The 22851-nt window shown below is 40.4% G+C and overlaps 1 protein-coding gene across 2 annotated transcripts in view; it reads right to left on the minus strand.

The window, feature by feature from the left end:
* Positions 1-665: 665 nt before the first annotated feature.
* LOC107084115 (protein MB21D2-like) overlaps positions 666-22851 on the minus strand; it is a 31152-nt gene continuing 8966 nt past the window's right edge. Inside the window, exons 3-6 of one of the 2 annotated variants that reach the window (XM_015373797.1) lie at positions 13097-13429; positions 2588-2781; positions 2306-2518; positions 666-2223 (exon numbers count right to left, since the gene is read on the minus strand). In XM_015373797.1, the coding sequence (XP_015229283.1) occupies positions 1624-2223; positions 2306-2518; positions 2588-2781; positions 13097-13429 (1340 nt within the window). In that variant the 3' untranslated portion in view covers positions 666-1623. Of the gene's footprint in view, positions 2224-2305; positions 2519-2587; positions 2782-8431; positions 9957-10038; positions 10252-10320; positions 10515-13096; positions 13430-22851 lie in introns of those variants that run through there. The other variant, XM_015373796.1, reaches the window with a different exon arrangement.

Genomic DNA, 22851 nt, shown 5'->3' on the forward strand with positions numbered 1-22851 from the left:
TTAGTAAAAGCTTGCTTGCTTTCAATTTTCTAAAACATGTGTTCAGGAATATTAGTGCAGACCGTTATTAAAAAGGTAGAACATTCCAGTATTATTTAATATACTTCTATGTTAATCAAACGGTTAAGACTAAAAAAAAGGGTGTAGAACCCAGTGCTGAAAGTAGCCTAGATCAGACTGAAGGAGGTTAATTAATGTTCACATCACTACTGTGATTTATTTTTTGTCCTGATTCATTCGGTTAATGATGGTTCATTTTTCTAATACATTTGGTGCAAAAAATATTCTACGCTTTTATCATTTGGTGAACAAAGGGCAACGGTAGTAAAACATGGACATTAAAGGCCTTCATCATGAGGCTCTTTCTGAGTGGATCTGATTAAAAGATTAATACGCTTTTAGTAAATTACTCTCTATTAACAACTATCAACTGGCACTACATGATAAACTGTATATGACTGTTTCACGGCACATAGGACTGCATAAAAATGTGATTAAATGATCGTTTCTACTTGAATGAATTGGCTTCATCTTGAATTTTACCAGTTTGGATGCTACATTCTTGGATATAACCTGGATGTGTATCTCTAGTAAAAAGCATTGACAGATGTAGCACAGCCCTACATCTATGGGCTAATATACCTTTAGAGGAAATGGCTTTTTTCCCCCCATGTTGAGGATTTTAATAAGAGAATTTGGTTTAAAAATCTAAAATGTGTTCAACTTCTTCTTTCCTCCTCAATTTAACCATAACCCTTCAAACACATTCAAACGGTAGAGAAAAACGCAAGGATTTAGATTTTTGTTGACATTAAAACCAGAACTCAAAAGATTTAGAAAGCTTATGGATTCTCTGACGAGCAGTTTCATTACATCAGAGAAAGGTCCCTAAAAACGATGGAAAGCTAACTAGCTTAAAACCTTCCTCCAGTTCAGAAAATATGTGTTTCTATCAATTTGATTTGTTTTCTCGAATCCTCTGAGGAACCGATTCTGCTGCTAGATTCCTGCGCCGTAGCCTCATCAAAGAAATGTTCAGAGAAGAACATTTTTTGTCAAACAATCAATTCACTGTTCTTTGGTACGATCCGGGTAATTTCAGTAGTTTCATGTTATTTTGGGTTTTGAACAGAATGAAAAAAAAAACTACTTCTAAAATGTTGTGCATACCTGAGAAAAGTTAAACAGTCGCACAAACTGAGTGTAAATGAAAAGGAGTTTCATAGAGACTCTCACAGCTCTCCTCACAACATTACAATCAGTTTCATCAGCTCGTTTTCCTCCATTTCTGACTCGTCAATCGCTCGCTGTGATGAATTGGATGATTTCTGTAGAGGGGCACGTCACAGTCCGACTCCCTAAGGCAAACATGTACACACAGTCTCTGGTTCTTGTTTTAAAGCAGGCGCTTCATGTCCAAGCTACAGCTGTTTGGTCTCCTTAAGGCCAGCTCGTTAGGAGACACTTATCGCCGTGGCGACAACTCGGTGACATCCAGATAACTGGACGGCAGTTTTCCCCCAAAGGAAGTGTGTTTGTCTATTTTATTTTGGTTTTAAGACTTAGTCAAGCAGCGGGGTCACCCTCCCTTGGATATAAACTCACAGGCATTTCCTTGACGACTCAGTAGAACTTGTCGTCGATGCGGAAGTGCGGCCTGGACACGTCGTCGGGGTTCAGGAAGACCGATATGGATTTCCCTGGGTTCTCCGTCACCAGCTGCTGCAGCCGCTGAGCTAGCTTATCCTCAGAGGGTGAGATGATGCCGTTGGCAGGGTGGTGCCCGGGTGACCCGTGGCCGTTGGTGCTGGCCGTCAGCTCTTTCTTTAGCTGCCCCGCCTGCCGGGCCTGGTCCAAAGCCGCCCGTAGGTGCTCGCTGGGATCTGAGCGCACGTGAGCCAGCTTCCTGGCAACGAGCAGCGCCTGGCTGTCACTCAGGTGCTCCAGCATGTTGCACTGAGGCAGGAAGTAGTTTGGGCAGTTTTTCCCCAGGATACAGTGAGCCAGGTCGTCCAGGAGACCCAAGAGGAGGCGACCAGGTGTGTCCGCTTCGGGACAGGACAGGTAGGCGGCGGGGAGTCTGTCACAAGCCCAAAACAGAAGGGTGCGCAGGTGGTAGAGGCTGAGGCCTGTTCGGGGACGGGCCAGAATGCGGGACAGAACCGCCTTGGCTGCTTGGAAAGCCTGGGCCATGGGGAAGGGGATGCACTTCTTCAACTGAACCTGTCCGTAAGAATCATGCAGGATTAGTGTTAATATACGAGAATGAGGGACAAAAAGAGAGAGCAGTGAATAAATAACTCACCTCACTGCGAGAGAAGGCCAGCCTCCACTCCCTGTCGGGCCGACCGCCCAGCGGGGAGCAGCAGGGCAGCAGATAGAAGCCAGATATGGCCTCCTCCTCTGTGATTTTACCGTCCCAGAAGTGGTTGGCTGTCAGCCAGCCCTGGGCCACGGCGGGCCATCCCCGAAACGACACCACAGGCAGCAGGTCATACAGAACCCGGCTGGACCCCGCCTGCAAGAAGGACACCGTTTCATGCCTCGCTCGGCGCGTTTACAGCAGCAGAAAGCAGCTGGTCTGTACCTGAAGGATGATGGTGGTCAGGGGTCCGTTCCTCTCCAGCCGTTCAGGGGTTGGGATGCCTCTCTGGGGGCTGCGTCTCAGCTCTTCCACAGCCTCGCTCACGACCCCCCAGAACCAGTCTGTCACCAAGGTGGGGGAGAAGTAGCACCCGTCCAGGGACTGAGGAGAGCCCAGGGAGGGGATGGAGCCTTTCCCTGGAAAGGGACAGAGTGAGAGATGGATCGACAACAGCCATTATTTGGGAACATAGTCAGTTCTTCTGTCAATTATCAAATAAACTAAATTATATGAAACATTTCCTGGTTTTTATCTCTGCGTTTCAAATGGTTCATGATGTAATAATCTCTAAGAAAGTTCTCAGAGCCAAAAAAAGGAGAAACCAGCCCACAACATCACACATCCTCCACGGTGTGTTTATTGCTAAAAAGCAATTTCCTAAAAGGTCCAATACGTTTACCAAGAAATTTTACTTTTTTGAAGGACAACTGAAGTCAACATAAAGAGACTCTATTTTCTAGGGTAAAATCGAAGACAAGGTCATTACTAATATAATTCATGTCTTGGTCTTTCTGTGCAAACCGACATTGAATCCCAGATCATAAGGAAGTCCTGGATGACTGATTAAAACCTACAAGACAATAATAAGCTTAAGTGAGTGAAGCATATCTTGCAGAAACATTTCAGTTACATTTACTGCATATGCAATTTCCTGGGCAGGCCCACTGACAGCCACAGCTGGTCTCAGTGCAAGATAATCACTAGGGCTGGCTTTCTACAAGCAAGAATGATGTTGATTCATCAGGAAGAGAGACTAATGGAACCTNGTTGGCAAGTGCTGGCTAAATTGTTTCCTCTTTTTCTTTCAAAATTAGAAAAAATGCCATAAATTCCCCAACTACTGATAAACATTTACTCTGTTTTCCACTGCAAGAAATTTTGTTACCTTTTTTGCTGATATCTGCGAATAAAAGGTTCTTTTGATCCTTTTGAAAAATGTCTCTCTGCTCAATGGATTTAATTACGAAATACAAATCAATCTCCTGCTTTTGGGTTAACTGACAGCAGATGTTAACCCTATAATGCCAAATGTATCGTATTTTAAACATACGGTTTCTGAAATGCTTTGTGTCTGACACCTTTTGCATAATTTAATGGTAAAAACGTTGCTTAAAATCCTATTGTACACAATCAGATATACCTGATAATATAATACCTGATAATTATTAATATCAAAAATTTATTTGTTTTTTCTTTTTACATATTTTGTTAAAAGGGCAAATAAGGAATTCAAACCAAAAAAAAGTTATTTTCTGTTTTGTTTTATTCTTGGATCAGGCTTTAAAGGGTTAATAATGTGCTTCAGTCTAGCATTAATTTAAGGCTGCTAACTTGTCTAAACGGGTTTAAGCAAAAGCTTTGTATATGTGTTTGACCTATAAACAGAGGTCGGTGGAGAGCAGCACTACTTCATATTTTTACTCAAGTAAAAAGTAGATAAATTGATCAAGAGTAAAATATTTGGTAAAAAGGCTGCTGAAATACTGAGTACCTGATCTGTTTACTAAGGATACTAGACTTTAGCTTAATTTTTCTGAAGACATTTAGACGAAACTCAGTAAAAGTCTGTTTTCTATGATCCGGATGACTGAGAATTTTCACAGACAATTAACCAATAAGCCTTCAGTACGAAAAAAGAAAAATGTGTCTCTCAATAGCAGCCAGTAATTTTACTGGAGTAAGAATAATGATACTTTATATTTTCACTCAAGTTAAAATACTACCATGTTGTAAAACTAAAAAAAAATACCTTTTTTTCCCCTTTTTTTAAAAAGTCTACACAAGTAAATCTAACTAATTTCTTCCTATCTCTGCCCATTAAAGTTGTTCTAATGAATAACATTTAAAGTATCTGCCCTGGTTTGATTTAGTCAGAAATTTGGACATTTAGGGTTACAGTGAAACGCTTCTGTGCTGTGCTGATATTTAACATTAAATTGTGTGTTAATACAGTAGGCCTACATGGTTCCCATGCAGCAGTGTGTGTACAAAATGCTGTACTGTGGCGCCCTCTGTTGGTTTATTCACATAACTGCACTCATTTTCTGTTAAGAACTTTTCAACCAGCACTCTCCAAATGATGGCTTTTTGAAATATATGGATTTATTTCATGCTAAAGCTCAAACATCAATCAATCAATACAAATCCCCAGGAAATAAAGAGAAGTAACAAATATAGCAAAAATTAGTCAGCAATTTCTACAAAAAAAAAACATGAGGAAGAACCCAGGTGGAAACAGATTTAAAGTTGGGTTTACAGCAGAGATTAAAAAAAAAAAAAAAAATAGAGTAAGGAGAAGAGACTGATACATTCAGGTAATTTATTCTGCTATTGATACACAGCAGATTGATCAAAAGGTTCAGTTTCAAACTGAGTTTGAAATGATGATACTGGATCTGCCCTCCTCTCTTTTAAAGATTATTTACAGCAGGAAATCCACACTCGATTCCAGCAGGTCTGGAAATGACAGGCTGCCCCAATGATTGCATATCTTCATTTACAAGAATTTATACACTCTACAAAGAGTTTAAGTGTACATATCCAGCAAAACCAACAAAAACAATTTTGTTTCTGTTGTCTTTAACTGATCAAGACCTTTTACAGGATCTACACTGAATCAGCTCGTAAGTCAATTCCTAAATAATGTACATTTTAAATCTTCCAGTGTTTTTTTTTTCCTTTTCCTGGGTTAAAAAAAGAAAAGTGCTGAAAACACTGATATCCTGTACCGCATAGACAACACACTTTGGTTACCAACCGCTTCAGTCCACAGACAATATATAACAAGAAAGTGACGGTTCAGTAGTAAGCACAACTTTGTTTGCAGATGTTATAAAGACTTTAAACAACTGTCAGTAAGAGAGACGCTGTGTTAAAATTGAATAACCCACCACCGTCAGGCTGATATTTCAACAGTGGTACCCTGGCAGTGCTCCATTACTGGATGCAGAGCTGTAGCGCTCCGTGTTTATCCATAAATTAGTTTGGAGACAGTGTTGAAAACTGATTTACATTGATTGAACGGCATTTGTTTTGTCAACTCTAACAATTACTGACTGGAACAAAAAATATATATAAATTAGATCATTTCAATACGCAGCAGCAGCATTAAAAGTGTGTTCAGTGAAAAGCCTTGTTTTCTTTTATAAATGAAATACAAAAAAAGATGATTTTTTTTTTTTTTTTTTTAAGAGGTCCGTTTTTTCCAGAAACTCTGATTCCCTCTATCCAGCCGCGGACGCAGTGAGGGGGAAATAATTCACCGCACAGCATCTGGAAACACATCCGCTCATTTACAAGATACATGACGCTCATTAAGAGGCACCAACCAAGCAGAGGAGACACGGGACAATTATCTGAATCACTCAAGTCTCACGATATGAAGTCGATAAAAAAGATAACTCAAAGTTTGTCCAACAATAAATGAACAGATGTGTTTAAAAATCTTAATATGAGGGAAAAACTGGGCACTTTGTGGACAACTTGATTCAGCCATGATCTAAAAAAAGCAGCAAAAGTCTAAAGAAACAATACGTTCAATTTGAAAATAATAATAATAATAATAATAATAATAATAATAATAATAATAATAATAATAATAATGTTTTGTTACCTGGAGGTAAAAATGTCCAGAAATGCAGAGTGATCTAAAACTTCTAAGCCAGCTCTTTAATTTTTGTCAAATCGTGACCATTTGCTCCTGAATTAGCTCGTTCTAAAATCTAAGCTTGCCCTTAAGAGTGAAATATTAGCGTATCTTTTAAAAACAACCGACTCAAATCAAGTTCATAGTCCAAGAACATTCATTTTAAAAGTAGAAAAAGACAAAAGCTGTGGTTGGATGATAAAATACCACAGGAATCCATGATCACATCGGCGTATCATCAGCATATAAAGCTAAACCGGACGTGTGGAAAGCATCACGGTTTAGCCTGGTAGAGTAATATAAACTTCAGGGGTTTGAGTTTTATGAAGGCTAACGTTTGTGTCAGAAAAATAAATATGCATTTTATTTCATGTGAATTTTCTTTTTTCCTACAAATTTATCTTTAAATCTAAGCAATAACTAGAAATAATATGTTAATCTTCAACAATGATTGACCAGATATATTAATGTTATTTCTTTACCCAGAACCCTCTACATGTGTTTACACTGCTGGAAAATGTGCAAATAAAGCCCCAAAGTACTCCAATAAATAATTTTTATTTTTTCCATTGGCTATGCCTATCCATCTAAAGTACATTTATATTGGATTTTATATTGAAAATATTGGGAAATACCCGCAAGATCGCTTAATTGTTAGCTATCCTAACACCTCTGGAAAAACAAATGTAACTGAAAGATTAAACTATGGGCGTATTAAGTTTAAAGTCTATTATATCCTGTTTTAGTGGGACGTAGACATGACATCACAGCCCTTTACCTTTTAACGGACACGTTGATTTTATTTCTTATTTAGATCTGTGAACTTTTATTTTTCCCCTGATCAAGTTTTCTAAGGCCAATGCTGAGATTTAAAAAAACAAACAAACAAACAAAAAAAAAAACAATAGATGTAGATATTCCTTGCTGATGTAATGTGGAAAAAGATTCTGGAGTAAAAAATAATATCATTGAAGTCACTCATTTTAAAACCTTGTGGTGGATGGAGCTCATTGCTCACCAAGCTTTATATAATTGAAGAAACATCAATATTCCAGCCATACCTTCACTGTCCACACCCTGCCATCTGCTGCAATAAAAGGTAATGACAGATGGCAGATGTATACTAAAAACAAAGAGTTGTCTAATAAAACAGCTGGTGGATGCCTCTGTCTACCTAAGTGGTTTCAATCTCCAATGGCCGCCTTCCTACCCAAGTAAAATGAAGAAATGGATAAAGAAGCCCCATGAAGCCACGGGGTACTGGCCCTAAGAGGAATGGATTTAAGAGCACTGCTAGGAATTAGATGCTACCGCTAAGGTATATTCCAGGTTTTATATCCAACAGTCTCAAGTTGCTAAAAGATTCTATCATGTCAGATTCAACAATTTATTTCGAACTCATTAAAACAGGGAACCGGAGTTTTTAAAAAAGGCTTTGAAATAGATTTTAAATCCTAAAAGTCAGAGGAGAGAATTAGTAAAAGCTTGCTTGCTTTCAATTTTCTAAAACATGTGTTCAGGAATATTAGTGCAGACCGTTATTAAAAAGGTAGAACATTCCAGTATTATTTAATATACTTCTATGTTAATCAAACGGTTAAGACTAAAAAAAAGGGTGTAGAACCCAGTGCTGAAAGTAGCCTAGATCAGACTGAAGGAGGTTAATTAATGTTCACATCACTACTGTGATTTATTTTTTGTCCTGATTCATTCGGTTAATGATGGTTCATTTTTCTAATACATTTGGTGCAAAAAATATTCTACGCTTTTATCATTTGGTGAACAAAGGGCAACGGTAGTAAAACATGGACATTAAAGGCCTTCATCATGAGGCTCTTTCTGAGTGGATCTGATTAAAAGATTAATACGCTTTTAGTAAATTACTCTCTATTAACAACTATCAACTGGCACTACATGATAAACTGTATATGACTGTTTCACGGCACGTAGGACTGCATAAAAATGTAATTAAATGATCGTTTCTACTTGAATGAATTGGCTTCATCTTGAATTTTACCAGTTTGGATGCTACATTCTTGGATATAACCTGGATGTGTATCTCTAGTAAAAAGCCTGGACAGATGTAGAACACAGCCCTACATCTATGGGCTAATATACCTTTAGAGGAAATGGCTTTTTTCCCCCCATGTTGAGGATTTTAATAAGAGAATTTGGTTTAAAAATCTAAAATGTGTTCAACTTCTTCTTTCCTCCTCAATTTAACCATAACCCTTCAAACACATTCAAACGGTAGAGAAAAACGCAAGGATTTAGATTTTTGTTGACATGAAAACCAGAACTTAAAAGATTACATTACGTCAGAGAAAGGTCCCTAAAAACGATGGAAAGCTAACTAGCTTAAAACCTTCCTCCAGTTCAGAAAATATGTGTTTCTATCAATTTGATTTGCTTTCTCGATTCCTATGGGGGTCATCGATTCTGCTGCTAGATTCCTGCACCGTAGCCTTGTCACAGAAATTTTCAGAGAACATTTTTTGTCAAACAATCAATTCACTGTTCTTTGGTACGATCCGGGTAATTTCAGTAGTTTCATGTTATTTTGGGTTTTGAACAGAATGAAAAAAAAAACTACTTCTAAAATGTTGTGCATACCTGAGAAAAGTTAAACAGTCGCACAAACTGAGTGTAAATGAAAAGGAGTTTCATAGAGACTCTCACAGCTCTCCTCACAACATTACAATCAGTTTCATCAGCTCGTTTTCCTCCATTTCTGACTCGTCAATCGCTCGCTGTGATGAATTGGATGATTTCTGTAGAGGGGCACGTCACAGTCCGACTCCCTAAGGCAAACATGTACACACAGTCTCTGGTTCTTGTTTTAAAGCAGGCGCTTCATGTCCAAGCTACAGCTGTTTGGTCTCCTTAAGGCCAGCTCGTTAGGAGACACTTATCGCCGTGGCGACAACTCTGTGACATCCAGCTAACTGGACGGCAGTTTTTCCCCAAAGGAAGTGTGTTTGTCTATTTTATTTTGGTTTTAAGACTTAGTCAAGCAGCGGGGTCACCCTCCCTTGGATATAAACTCACAGGCATTTCCTTGACGACTCAGTAGAACTTGTCGTCGATGCGGAAGTGCGGCCTGGACACGTCGTCGGGGTTCAGGAAGACCGATATGGATTTCCCTGGGTTCTCCGTCACCAGCTGCTGCAGCCGCTGAGCTAGCTTATCCTCAGAGGGTGAGATGATGCCGTTGGCAGGGTGGTGCCCGGGTGACCCGTGGCCGTTGGTGCTGGCCGTCAGCTCTTTCTTTAGCTGCCCCGCCTGCCGGGCCTGGTCCAAAGCCGCCCGTAGGTGCTCGCTGGGATCTGAGCGCACGTGAGCCAGCTTCCTGGCAACGAGCAGCGCCTGGCTGTCACTCAGGTGCTCCAGCATGTTGCACTGAGGCAGGAAGTAGTTTGGGCAGTTTTTCCCCAGGATACAGTGAGCCAGGTCGTCCAGGAGACCCAAGAGGAGGCGACCAGGTGTGTCCGCTTCGGGACAGGACAGGTAGGCGGCGGGGAGTCTGTCACAAGCCCAAAACAGAAGGGTGCGCAGGTGGTAGAGGCTGAGGCCTGTTCGGGGACGGGCCAGAATGCGGGACAGAACCGCCTTGGCTGCTTGGAAAGCCTGGGCCATGGGGAAGGGGATGCACTTCTTCAACTGAACCTGCCCGCAAGAATCATGCAGGATTAGTGTTAATATACGAGAATGAGGGACAAAAAGAGGGAGCAGTGAATAAATAACTCACCTCACTGCGAGAGAAGGCCAGCCTCCACTCCCTGTCAGGCCGACCGCCCAGCGGGGAGCAGCAGGGCAGCAGATAGAAGCCAGATATGGCCTCCTCCTCTGTGATTTTACCGTCCCAGAAGTGGTTGGCTGTCAGCCAGCCCTGGGCCACGGCGGGCCATCCCCGAAACGACACCACAGGCAGCAGGTCATACAGAACCCGGCTGGACCCCGCCTGCAAGAAGGACACCGTTTCATGCCTCGCTCGGCGCGTTTACAGCAGCAGAAAGCAGCTGGTCTGTACCTGAAGGATGATGGTGGTCAGGGGTCCGTTCCTCTCCAGCCGTTCAGGGGTTGGGATGCCTCTCTGGGGGCTGCGTCTCAGCTCTTCCACAGCCTCGCTCACGACCCCCCAGAACCAGTCTGTTACCAAGGTGGGGGAGAAGTAGCACCCGTCCAGGGACTGAGGAGAGCCCAGGGAGGGGATTGAGCCTTTCCCTGGAAAGGGACAGAGTGAGAGATGGATCGACAACATCCATTGTTTAGGAGCATATTCAGTTCTTCTGTCAATTATCAAATAAACTAAATTATATGAAACATTTCCTGGTTTTTATCTCTGCGTTTCAAAGGGTTCATGATGTAATAATCTCTAAGAAAGTTCTCAGAGCCAAAAAAAGGAGAAACCAGCCCACAGCATCACACATCCTCCACGGTGTGTTTATTGCTAAAAAGCAATTTCATAAAAGGTCCAATACGTTTACCAAGAAATTTTACTTTTTTGAAGGACAACTGAAGTCAACATAAAGAGACTCTATTTTCTAGGGTAAAATCGAAGACAAGGTCATTACTAATATAATTCATGTCTTGGTCTTTCTGTGCAAACCGACATTGAATCCCAGATCATAAGGAAGTCCTGGATGACTGATTAAAACCTACAAGACAATAATAAGCTTAAGTGAGTGAAGCATATCTTGCAGAAACATTTCAGTTACATTTACTGCATATGCAATTTCCTGGGCAGGCCCACTGACAGCCACAGCTGGTCTCAGTGCAAGATAATCACTAGGGCTGGCTTTCTACAAGCAAGAATGATGTTGATTCATCAGGAAGAGAGACTAATGGAACCTTGGATGTTTTCAGGCACCAGGATAGCAAAAAGGCTTTAATTACAAATGAATTTGAGAAGGAGCCATTATCTAATAATGTATCTATTTTGGGCTAAAAAGTTGTGGCCCTTGTGGCTTTCTATACCTGCTGCTTTAGAACTATTTGTATTTAGAGTTTCTGCTCATGTGATGCATTTAGATTTGGCTCAGAATGTTATGGCCTTTTTTTTCCATTTCCGTTCTTTCAGATTCTGTGTTTAGGTGCAGCGCTGAGGCCCAACAGTAACATCTAAGCCTGTTAACAAGGGGGGATTTGGGTACCTATTAATATCGCACCTGTGATTTTCAATTTTAACAGCTTAAATCCATATATGGATTTGGATTTAGGGTTAGACTTTGACTAGGCCATTTTGACATGTTTTCTTTAGGATGGTCCTCCTTGAATTTCTTATAATAAACTCTGCCAGATCTGTTTATGCATCAGTTCATCAAATGTCGATGTGCGTTGATTTAAATGTATCTGTGCTCTGAGCAGTTCATATATAAATACGTCAACTGTTCCATTACTTTTATCCAGCTACAGTAAAAGTTTAAAGGTCATGGGTCTTGGAAAAATATTGGAAGCATGCTGGTTGACAGAAGCACTCTTTTTTAAAAGTTGACAAAAATGAAAAGAAGCCAGAGCGCAGACAACGACCTGCAGCCGTAAAAGAAAGCATCTTAACAGCATGATGCTGCCACCACCATGCTGCACCAGGATGGTGTATACAGGATGATGTGCAGCTTTTTGTGTTGCTCCATCTGATGAATTTTATTTAATAAATAGGTGGGTTGAAAAGTCAAAATTGTATAAAGGGGTTAAAATATAAATATTGCACAGCGATCCATCAGTCAGTCTTCATCTAGGTGAGACTTCATGATAGAGGTTTCAAACTCATGTTTATAACAGGCTACTTGGCCTTTATCAAGACTTAAAAAGGGTTGACTACTGCTTAAAAGACACTTTTCATATCATTTTATTTACTAAACCTCACTGCTCTGCTATTAGAGATTTATGAAAGAAGGAAGTTCTAGAAACATCTTTGATAAGGAATTTAAATGACAGGTCCTGATCAAAAACACAGCAATATTTTTTACTTTATTATCTGAAATCAGTTTAATCCCATCCAAATGAAGCGACTGTAGTAAAACTAACATCTCTGCTTAATGGCATAATGTGCTTTTTTTGACTCTTGATGGTCGGATAAATGGCAGTGCTGGGCGCCGGATTTGGCCTCGAGTTGGACATGTTCTTTAGGAGGAGCTGTCGAGACCTTGGAATATTAAAAAAGTGAATTTTTCCATCTTTCAGGGACATATTTGGTGCAACACATCCGGTTCTGGCCTGATTGAATCACCTCCTCCTGCCTCAACAATTAGAGCACCCCGAGATCTGGAGGGAAATGTTATTACACATCCAGAAAACCCCGTCAATGCTTCTTCCCCAAGTGCTGAAAATTAAAGAGATTCATATCAATAAATGTCATTACTTTCCCCCACCCTCCAAGCGGCGCACTCGCCAGCATGCGGTAGATTGATTTTGTGGAGCAATCTACAAACCGCTGTGTTATCTTGCACTTTCGTCTGCTTAGTTATGCTCATGAATGTTGCAGAACTAAATTCTTGGGCAGTTTTTTTTTCCCCCAGTTTCAACCTATTTGAGGAGTTTTATTATGAAGAACAGCCCTTCTGCTGCAGGCTGTCAGTCGAAATTGCATCACAGCATCATGAATCAAATTATCAGAGGAAAACATGGACTGAATCCAATCTGTTTCCAGTTTTCTCACCCGGCACTGCCGCAAACACTTTCATCTTTGTTTATTCCAGCCCTTCATCACAGACTCGTTCATTTTTCTAGCATTCCTCACCAACTTCCTGTTTCTTTTAAGTTCATATCCTCATTCCTCTATTTTTACCCTTATGTCTCAAACTCACCCATCTCCTCCTCCTCGTCCTCCTCAACAGGGAGCCCACTCTCCTCCTGGCAGCAGATGCTCCAGCGTGACAGGACGTTGGAGTCGCAGAGGCGCAGGCTGAGCCACGAGTGGCATGGGGGCGAGTGCCTCATATCAAGCGTGACCGGCTGGTTGCGGTCATGAAGCTTCAACGCGGGAACCAGGAGGGTGAAATCCAAGTCGAAGTCGGCCCCTTTGGCGTACTCCCCCAGGTCCTCCGGGTTGAGGTCCAGGACGCCTTCTCGGGCCCCGCCTGATAAAAGGAGGTACTCGTTTGCCACCGGGAGGCGCTGGTCGACCTTCTGGACTAAACCTGGCAGGATGGGAGGAAAAAATAAAGAACAAATTTAGAGTTGCATGGTTCTTTTTTTCTTTTCCTTTTTTTAGTAGGAAAGCTACCAATGTGAAGAAGTGTGGGAGCTTCAGAAATTTAAAGCGTGAGGTGCTAATAATCAGATCAGGAAGAGACAAGTAAGGAGCAGAGGTCAAAGGTCACACAGACCCCTGCTGACCCCCAGCCTCAATTCCTTTAATTAATACTCAAGTAGTCATCTTTTCTCTTGCCACTTAGTTAACTTTCTCATCATTTTCCATACTAGCTTTACGCAATTTAAGGCCTAATTAAAAATTAACGTTTTTATTAGACTTTAATGACACCTGCTGGTAAAGTTGTAGATTGCAACAGAAAAATTGTAACTTTTGCAGAAAAGTTACCACAATGAGATTAACACTCATAACCATTGTGGTCACATACGGTTCTGGGATACACTCCTAGAATATGATGGGTTACATAAGAAAACAATCAGTGGATTAAGGTTCTTTATTTACATCAGAACATTTATCTAAATTGTTTAGATGATGGAGAAATGTAACTTGAAATATTACTGCAATTCAACTAACTTTGTCCTATCATAAACCATCAACCTTAATTGCTCTTTGGGAGGTTCCTTCAAGGTAAAAGAAAGAAGTTCCACTTGGCTGTCATCACATACATTCTCAGCAACGGATAAAGATGGACAGTCTATGACCAAAACTATTTAGGAAACTACTTAATCAAAAGAAATTAGAAATGATTCTGACTGTACTCTACCTTATTTATGATTAAATGGACTGGATCTAAGTGGACCGGACAGAGGACATATAATTGGACTGAATACAATTGAACTGTGTTGGAGATCGAATGTCAGAGATATACAGTCAGGTCCATAAATATTGGGACATCAACACAATTCTAATCTTTTTGACTCTATACACCACCACAATGGATTTGAAATGAAACAAACAAGATGTGCTTTTATCTGCAGACTTTCAGCTCTAATTTGAGGGTATTTACATCCAAATCAGATGAACGGTGTAGGAATTACAACAGTGTGTATATGTGCCTGCCACTTTTTTCTGTAACCTCCAGGTCTGATAGGTGAAACACACCCGTCTTCAGCTAATGCCATGTTACGTCTGATTTTTGCTGGTAAAAACAGGCTGCGTTATTCCTGTGGTTCAAACCATGTTAAACGCAGTGTTTGTCATTGCAAACCTGCCTGCTGAAGCAGATGAGAAAAGCTATAAGCATTAACGCCTATGGAAGTAGTTTGGCTAGTTTTTTAACTTCATCAAAATTAAGAATATTTATACATAAAGGGGCCTTTTATAGTAGAGCTAAGGTGTCAGCTCTAGTAAATCCCACCTTTAGTAAAGTATTCTAAATTTAACTAGACTTATTCAATACTTCCATGTAATAATTTTGCTAAAATATGCTTGACCTCCAGCCTCTAAAAGGCAAGATGAAGCCAATTTAAACAAAGAACAACTAAACCTAATTTTAAAAAAAAAGGGAAAATCAATGTAATCTGACTGAGCAAATTATCCTTTAGATTTTACCAAGGCTCTCAAAGCACTAGTAAAGCAGCAAAGTGTTAAACTAAACCTGATATCCCAACTTGTAGATGAAGGCGGCATTCCCAGGAATATATAGATGGACCCATGCAGGCTAACATAATCACGACCATCATTTGTCCACTCTGGGCCCCCGTAGCAAAGAGCTACGCTTTATGGCAGAAAGTAATCCCCTGAGTGATATCAATTGTTTATTCCAAGGTGATGAAAACAAACATGTCTTTTAGAAAACAAGGTTATGAATTATATATTGCTATAGGAGTTTGTTCCAGTAAACTTCAGCAAAAACAGCAGGACCTCCAGTATCTGTAAAAACAAAACCCAAATAGCTGGATGAGGATAGAGACCAGAGCAATCAGACTGTCATTTTCCTGGTGTATATTTTAGAGCTTGCCAGTACTAGAAGTCCCCAGAGTGTCTAAAATCCTTTCTACACTCTAAACTTTCACATGAGACAAACTCCAGCCTTCAAATCCCGTTATGACTGCTTAGCTGTGTTGTATACTTAGCGGGCTCTGGGCCTGTGGGACCTGCAGGCCTGCAAGTTCTGCCAATTTAAAAAGAGGAACTGAGAAGAAGCTTGATCTGATGGGGAGTGGTACACAAGAACTGCTTCCTACTTTAGGTTGGGGCATATGAAAACACTCCACAGGGAAGAGATTGTGCGAGCTGCAGGCTCGGGTTTATCAGCCGGAGGGGAGTTAAGGGGCTCCGCAAAAGCTCAAATGTGGCCACCAGACCAAGCCAGCAGGCTACGGCCGGGGGAGCAAAGCTGCTGACATGATCCCCTCATCCTGTTACGTGGACACAAGGCTTCGCTTCCTCAGCAAGGGTCTGGCTTTGTGTACAGTCATGTGAGCAGGGTCAAAGTCAGAGAAAAAGTAAGGTTATTAGATCCTATTTTACTGTAATTTATAAAGCGTGTGAACAGAAGCAGAGTAAAAATTCTAACAATAAAGTAACGTTTAAACCAAAAACTGGTAGTAAGATAGTAAGACTAGAAAAAAGGTGAGAAACGGGAGTAGGAACATCCAAAGACCGAAAATACAGAAGAGAAAAACTGTGCATATTTCCTCAATTTGGAGCCCTTTAAGAAAGGTTTGCCTTTTTCTCCCTCTAGAATTATTATTTGTGTTAAACAGGAACTCCTAATGAAGCTCAGCCGCTTTTATTCGATTTTATTTTGCCTTCAAATACTCTCCCAGAACAACTTTAATAGTTGCTCCTATAGCAAACATGAAACCCTTGTGGAAAGTTGTGCTCAGCAAGAGCAGCACTAGCTTTAATTTAACAACTAAGCCAAAGAAATGAGGAATTAATGAGCAAGCGCTTGTCTTCTTGTTCTCTGTATAAATGCAAGAACAATCAGAGGGCTTCTGTAGGCTTCCTTCAGAAGCTTCAGTAGAGTTCAAGAGGTGTTAGAGGAAAGAAACAGCTTCTATAACTTGAACTGTGTGCTCCCTGATGTCGATGAAGTCCCTTTGGAGTGTAATACGCAGCTGATCTAAAAGCCACAGAGGACCTATAAAGCCTAGCAGATTTTAAAATATGCTGTTTCTAAGCCTTTATAAAACCCTACATTACATAATGGAATAAAAACATGAACTTTTTCTTTATGTGGAATACACTTATCCATAAATGCAAAAATCCGTTTTTAATATAATATTGAAAATGAATAAAAATACGAGAACTCTATAGATATTGAAAAATTTTACCCTTCCTCTGCTGCACTGCAAACAATCAGCCAACAATAACCAACCTTTGACCTCTTCTTCTCCTAAAAAGACTTTGGTTTAGATTGAAACTATAAGATTGTGTCATAGGCAAATATCATCCTACACTGTGCGTAAAATGTTATGGTAAGCTTTGTTCATGGTTTTCCAAATCCAGGCTCGGATTAAATCCTGTGTGGAGGTGTGTACATCTTTTGGGGGAGCTTGTAAGCAGATTACACCATCTCTGGAAAGTCAAAAATAAAAATATTCTCTCACACTTCACCCTAACTACCAAATGGTATCACTCTTATATTTATATATTTTATGGTGTTCTAAACTCCTCTTATTAGTGCTTTGAAAATCCCCTTAAAACTATAATTTGTAATGATTTCCTGACAGGGGATAATATGGCAACTGAGGGCTGATTTCATGTTTTTTTGTATTGATTCCAGAGATAAGGTGAAGTTTCCCTTTCAGCTCCTAAATGACAGGTTTTTAAATTGATTTTCAGCACATGAAATCTGTTGGAGGGAAATTGGTAGATTAAAGCCGAGAGAGGAGAGGTCTGAGGAAGGATCTGAGGGGTAGAGCGGACATCAGATAATGTTTAAACCACAGCGATACTGCAGTGGAGCCTCCTCTGATTTATTTGGTTTAATCAGACTCTGATAAATTAGGTCAAATTGCCAAGAAAAGATTAAAAGGAGCCTCAAACACAGCCAGCTTCCATTTGAGTGGGACAGAAATGAAAAACTATCAATTAGCAAGCTCTACATTTGCTGCAGTAAGTCTAAAGTTCGTCCAAAAAACACCATTTAATTTCTAATGGAAACTCTTAAATGGGCAGCAGGACAAACTGGCACACACACACACACAGCAACTACTCCAACAGTCTCTCAACGTGGAAAATAGAGCCGGAATGGAGACGTCCCGGCTGGTTTCACAGCCACGGATTAACCCTAATCCTATAACGAATGTCTCAGAATGTACGTTTCCATCAGCGGACGCCACCCCCCCTCTCCCAAAAGAGTCATTTCTAGAGTGGACCCAATTCCACGTCTACAACGGCTATTCCTTCCTCCATCACTCTGCACAGAAACCCAGACAGAATTTTTAGTAAGTTACAGCCATGAATAAAAAATTGAAGCAGGAGCTCAGCTGAACTCCAGCAGAACAGAATTTAAAGTTGCACAGACTCACATTACCACCGCTACAGTCGTTTTACAGTCCCCATTTGACTATCAAGCACCCACCAGGGAGTCACTGCTAGGAAGACTGCTCTATTTAGCATCACAGAGAGCAATTTATAGTCAACATTATTATGTCAAACATCTATGCTTTCATTATGTGAACTAAAGAAGGAGATTTGGTTTCATTTCTGTTGGTAGTAAAAAGTTGGTACCCTCCGCTTTGTTAGTTTAGATAAATAAATACTGAAATGCCTTTAAAATATGTAACAAAAATGACTTCCTCCCAAACATTTTCAAACTTAATACAGCCACAGCCGGGATGGTATCGCTGCTCGTCTCATGGGATTTACTCCAACATGAGCCTGTCGTTCAGAGCTGACATGTTTTGCCACCTCGCTGTTTATGAATTCACACTATGACAGGAGATTAGCTCAAAACAGACGTTTCAGTTGCTCAAACGTCTGCTGTGTGTGTTTGTGTGTGTGTGGGCGAGACGGGGATGAAAATGACAGACATGATATGTATGAACCACCTGCAGAGAGGAAAGTGTCGCTGCCTTTTCCAGCTCCTTTTTGTTGCTTTGATCTCAGGGAACACCGGTGTATTATCCTCTGCTAAATGACAGTCAATTATGGGCAAAGAGGAAAAACATCATGGCAGTTTGAAACTTTCAGAGCAGCTCTGTTGCTCTAGATGCTGCCCCTGAGTTTTAGGAAGGTGTATTTAATTGAATCAGTCTTACAGGGAAAAAAAATAAAGAAAAGCAGTTCCTTAGGTTTTATTTATATAATTTTGAAACAAAAAATTCTAGACGATAGCTCAGTTACATTAAAAAAGACTAAGAGAAAAGATGCATAAAAAAATTGCACTAAATACCACAACCAAAAGCAAGTTTAAAAAGCTGTAAACTAAAAATAAAAATATATTCTCTTTAATGGCAGCTTCTGAATACTGCAAATCAGTAAGGAAACTTTAGCCAAAGTAAAAGCATGTCAGCTGTTGCCATGCTAACTGCTATCTGACTAGTGTCAGCAGTAAGGAAGGAGCTAAGAAGAGGAAGCAGGGTGTTTTCTATCTGCTAATCAGCATAGGGATCTATCTGCCACATAGGAGCTACAGGGTTTCCCATTTGCATCGCAGATACATTATTCTGAGACATGTATTTTTTACCTTCATATACCCTGGGTTTTATAATGGAGAGTTTCAGTTGTTCCTTACACACCAGATTCTGTCTAATGTAGTTCTTTTCTGGAAGCCTGTACTCCAAATGATCAAGGATCATAAATGGGCGTTTCCGTTGCATAATGGAGTCTGTAGGGCTAAAGGCTGGCTGGGTTCAGAACAGCAGACAAACAGCGACCTCCTACCCTAGATAGTCCTCTTATTGTTGAGCTCATGAAAGGTGAAGGGATAGGAGCTAGAAACAGGAGCTACAATTTGGTGCATTTGAAATGAGCCCTTGCCTTTTATTTAAAACGCAGCCTAAATCTTTTATAAGATCATAGATGAAATGTAAATAAAGTGCACTTCATCTATGTTTATGGTCCAATTCCCCGACGGAGCTATGTTGTAACGCGGCGTTTTTGCGCTTTGCAGGTTTCCTTCAGCTTAAGGACATTTTCCATGAGTCCAGCGTTTTACTTTTGTTACACTCGATTTTCTTGGTTTCTGTGTTTTGGAGTTCGCACCACACTTGTTTGCGGAGTGTTTCATTGCTTGCTGTGGGTTTGCACCACTGATCTCTATTTATTCACTGGATGCTGATTGCCCCCCAAAAAAATGAAGCCACCGGCCGGCATGTTGGTACTCCCTAATCCCACAGAAATGCACAGTAAAATGCCTACAGTACTTGTGTAGCATTTGACTGCAAAAACAAGCAGTTTGCCAGCTATGAGAAGACGTTTCACAGGTAATTTCACAGTCAGTGGATGAACTAAGCAAGAAAATCCATATAAACGCCGATGTATCCTATAGTATAGTATGTAGCGTAACATTAGTCTGGCTATCTCAGACCGACTCGAAGACATTGACCGAGTTCGTCATTGACGTTTTGTCTAACATTAACGTGTCAATGTAGTAATTCTTTATTAATTTGATGACGCTGTCGTTTTTGTAGTTTGTGTTTGTTGTATTTCTCATTTGACAAAGTCATGTGCTGAAATATATTGCATGTTATATTGACGGAAAAAAAAAACAATTAAAACATTTTTAAAGGCTAATACACAAACACAGCATAAAAGTATTTGCCATCATTCATGCATGATTTGGAAAATACTATAATAATAAATAAATAATTCAACTTTATTGTCACGAGTACAGAGCAAAGAAATTAATTCTCTGCATTTAACCCATCCCATTGGGGAGCAGTGTGGGGTTAAGGGTCTTGCTCAGGGACCCCGAGTGGCAGTGTGGGGTAGTGGGGGATCAAACTCACAACCTCAGGATTCAAAGTCCTATGCCCTAACCACTAGACACCACCCAGTAAGATTTTAAAATCATATGAATATGTTATGACAACAATAATGCCATCAGTACATGTATATTACATGTACATCATCAATTTAGCACTTTTGGTGCTCAAGTATTATTATGCTACATTAACACATTCATTAGGTTGTGATGGATTTGTATAAAATGTCATATTACATGATTTAGTCTTCATTGACTTCATAATTACTATACGATGTGATGTGCCTATTTTTTATTATAAGTTAAAATAATCTACTTATGCTATGAAACACCAAGTGTTTGTTAAAGTGATTAATTTATCTTTATTTTAAAATTCTTAACTGAAAATGAGAACATCATCTTTGTGTGATGCTGTAGCGCACATATTGTTTACATAGCGACTGGTCTAACTAGGGAGTACAAATATTGCGCCCGATGGCTTCACTTCAACAAACGGGCAATCAGCAATCCAGTGAATAAATAGAGATCAGTGGTTTGCACCTGTTGGCCACCTTACAGATGCCTCCAGTGGAAACTAGCTAACTCAGACCTAATCAGATGATTGAACACTTTGAACTATCTGAGCTACACTTTCAACCAGACAGCTGCAGCATGGTCAGAAGATCCTGTCAGCCTCTGAAAGCTACTAATCATTTCCCACGTTGCCTCAAGAATTCTTAGAGATTTTCAACCCTTAACCATTTAATTGACTACTGTGTCAAACTCGTGTCATGCAGTGTCAAAACCCCAGTCGTGTTGAATTAGGAGGCAAGAAGAGACCTCAAATGACTGATCAGATGTGACATCTTTAGCCTTGTTGAGCCAGGGGGACGTTGGTCCGTGTTTCAATCAAAGACAGCTGTCTGATCTGAAGCAGAGGCGGTGAACTCATCAGCATCTGTTGTAATATCCTCCGTCATGCCAGCTCCTCCGACCGTAAAAACCCAGCACTGCCGTGTAACAGCAAAAGCTGTCACCGAACAATGACGGTTATTTCTGGCAGGCGAGGACGCTGCTCGTTTGCTCTGATTGGGCTGGTGTCTGAGCTGATGAAAATTGTGCACAAACAAAGAGCGACTAATCAAATGAAGATTATTATTCATCGCCTGCGCCTGCAGTGCTGCTCTTCTCACCCAGCTGCCTAGCAAAGACGTGCTCCCAAATCCGAAAAGGCGTTAACGGAGAGCTAGTTGAGCATGTGATAATAATAAGAAAAAAAACAACAGAAACACTCGGGGCGTTGGCGAAGGGCCCCTCTGATGAGGCGGGAATGCCATCCAGCTATGAATGAGTCACACAGAGGCCCACCAGCATGAACACACTGAAGCATGAGACAAACCAGACACTGTCAGGAAGACATCTGGAATAAACATAAATGAGTCGTTTTCCACTCTTTTAAGAAGGTCATTTGATACGAGATCGGTAATATATCAAAAAATGTTGACAGCACCGACAAGTTTGAATTCAGGGTTGATTTTATCCGATACAAAAATATCTAAGTCACATATACAGATTATACTACATTCACCTCTCTCTGCTTATCTGTGAATGACTGATTGGAAATTGCCAGACTTGTACATCTCTCCCATAATCCTGACTGATTGAAAGACATCCATCTGCGCCAACAGTTCCCAAGGCGATGGGAGAATCCAGAGAGCTCAGTAAAAATATAAAGAGGAAAACTGTTGAATATAATGAGTTGGAAAACTGTTTTGGAAAAACAATAAGCAGCTGAATTAATTACAGATTATCTGGATGTCTCTCTATTGCGGAGGTATTTTAATTAAAACTTAAAGAGTTTACCTCTAACAACATTTTCATGGTGCCAAGGTCCAGGTAGTTTTATCTACGTCTGCCTTGATTCAAACGAAAATGACTTCTGTCTTATTCAAGTAGTTTTTGACAATATTTATTGTCATGTCATTTCTGATGTCCTTTCCGGAGTAAAGATAAGATTTCATATAAAGAAAAAAGAAACATAAACATTATACGCGCTCACAATTGACTGACTTTTGAAGAAAAAAATAATAATTAAACCTTATTTGTGGTTTGAGTGGATATGTTTGTTCAAAATTTGTACGTTTTGTCTTGGCAGCCAGTTTCTGAACAAACTAGACATACTGATTTTGCGCCGCCAATAGGAGAAATAAACAGAAACGACTCCGCCATTTTTCCCTTTCCTACTTGTGTCCGTTCCTCCCCTCCTTCTCAGTCTCCACGATCTGCTGTATCCATCCTTTCCTCTATCTCGTATGTTTCTCTCTCCATCTAGGCAATCAGTTTTCTCTTTTCTTCCCTGTGCAGAGGCCAGATGGCTTGGTGGTATTACGTGGTATAGCTAAACTTTTATAACCTAACAACAGCCAGATGCATGTCTCGCTCCGCCTAGCTCCACTCACATACATCTGGGAACCCGCTCCAACCGAATTTAAATGGTCTGTCCAATCAGGACGCAGGGCGGGTGTGTCCTGGAGTGGAGAAGCGACCGT

Source organism: Cyprinodon variegatus, unplaced genomic scaffold (genome assembly GCF_000732505.1).
Source record: "Cyprinodon variegatus isolate N-32 unplaced genomic scaffold, C_variegatus-1.0 Scaffold92, whole genome shotgun sequence".
Classification (NCBI taxonomy): Eukaryota; Metazoa; Chordata; class Actinopteri; order Cyprinodontiformes; family Cyprinodontidae; genus Cyprinodon; species Cyprinodon variegatus.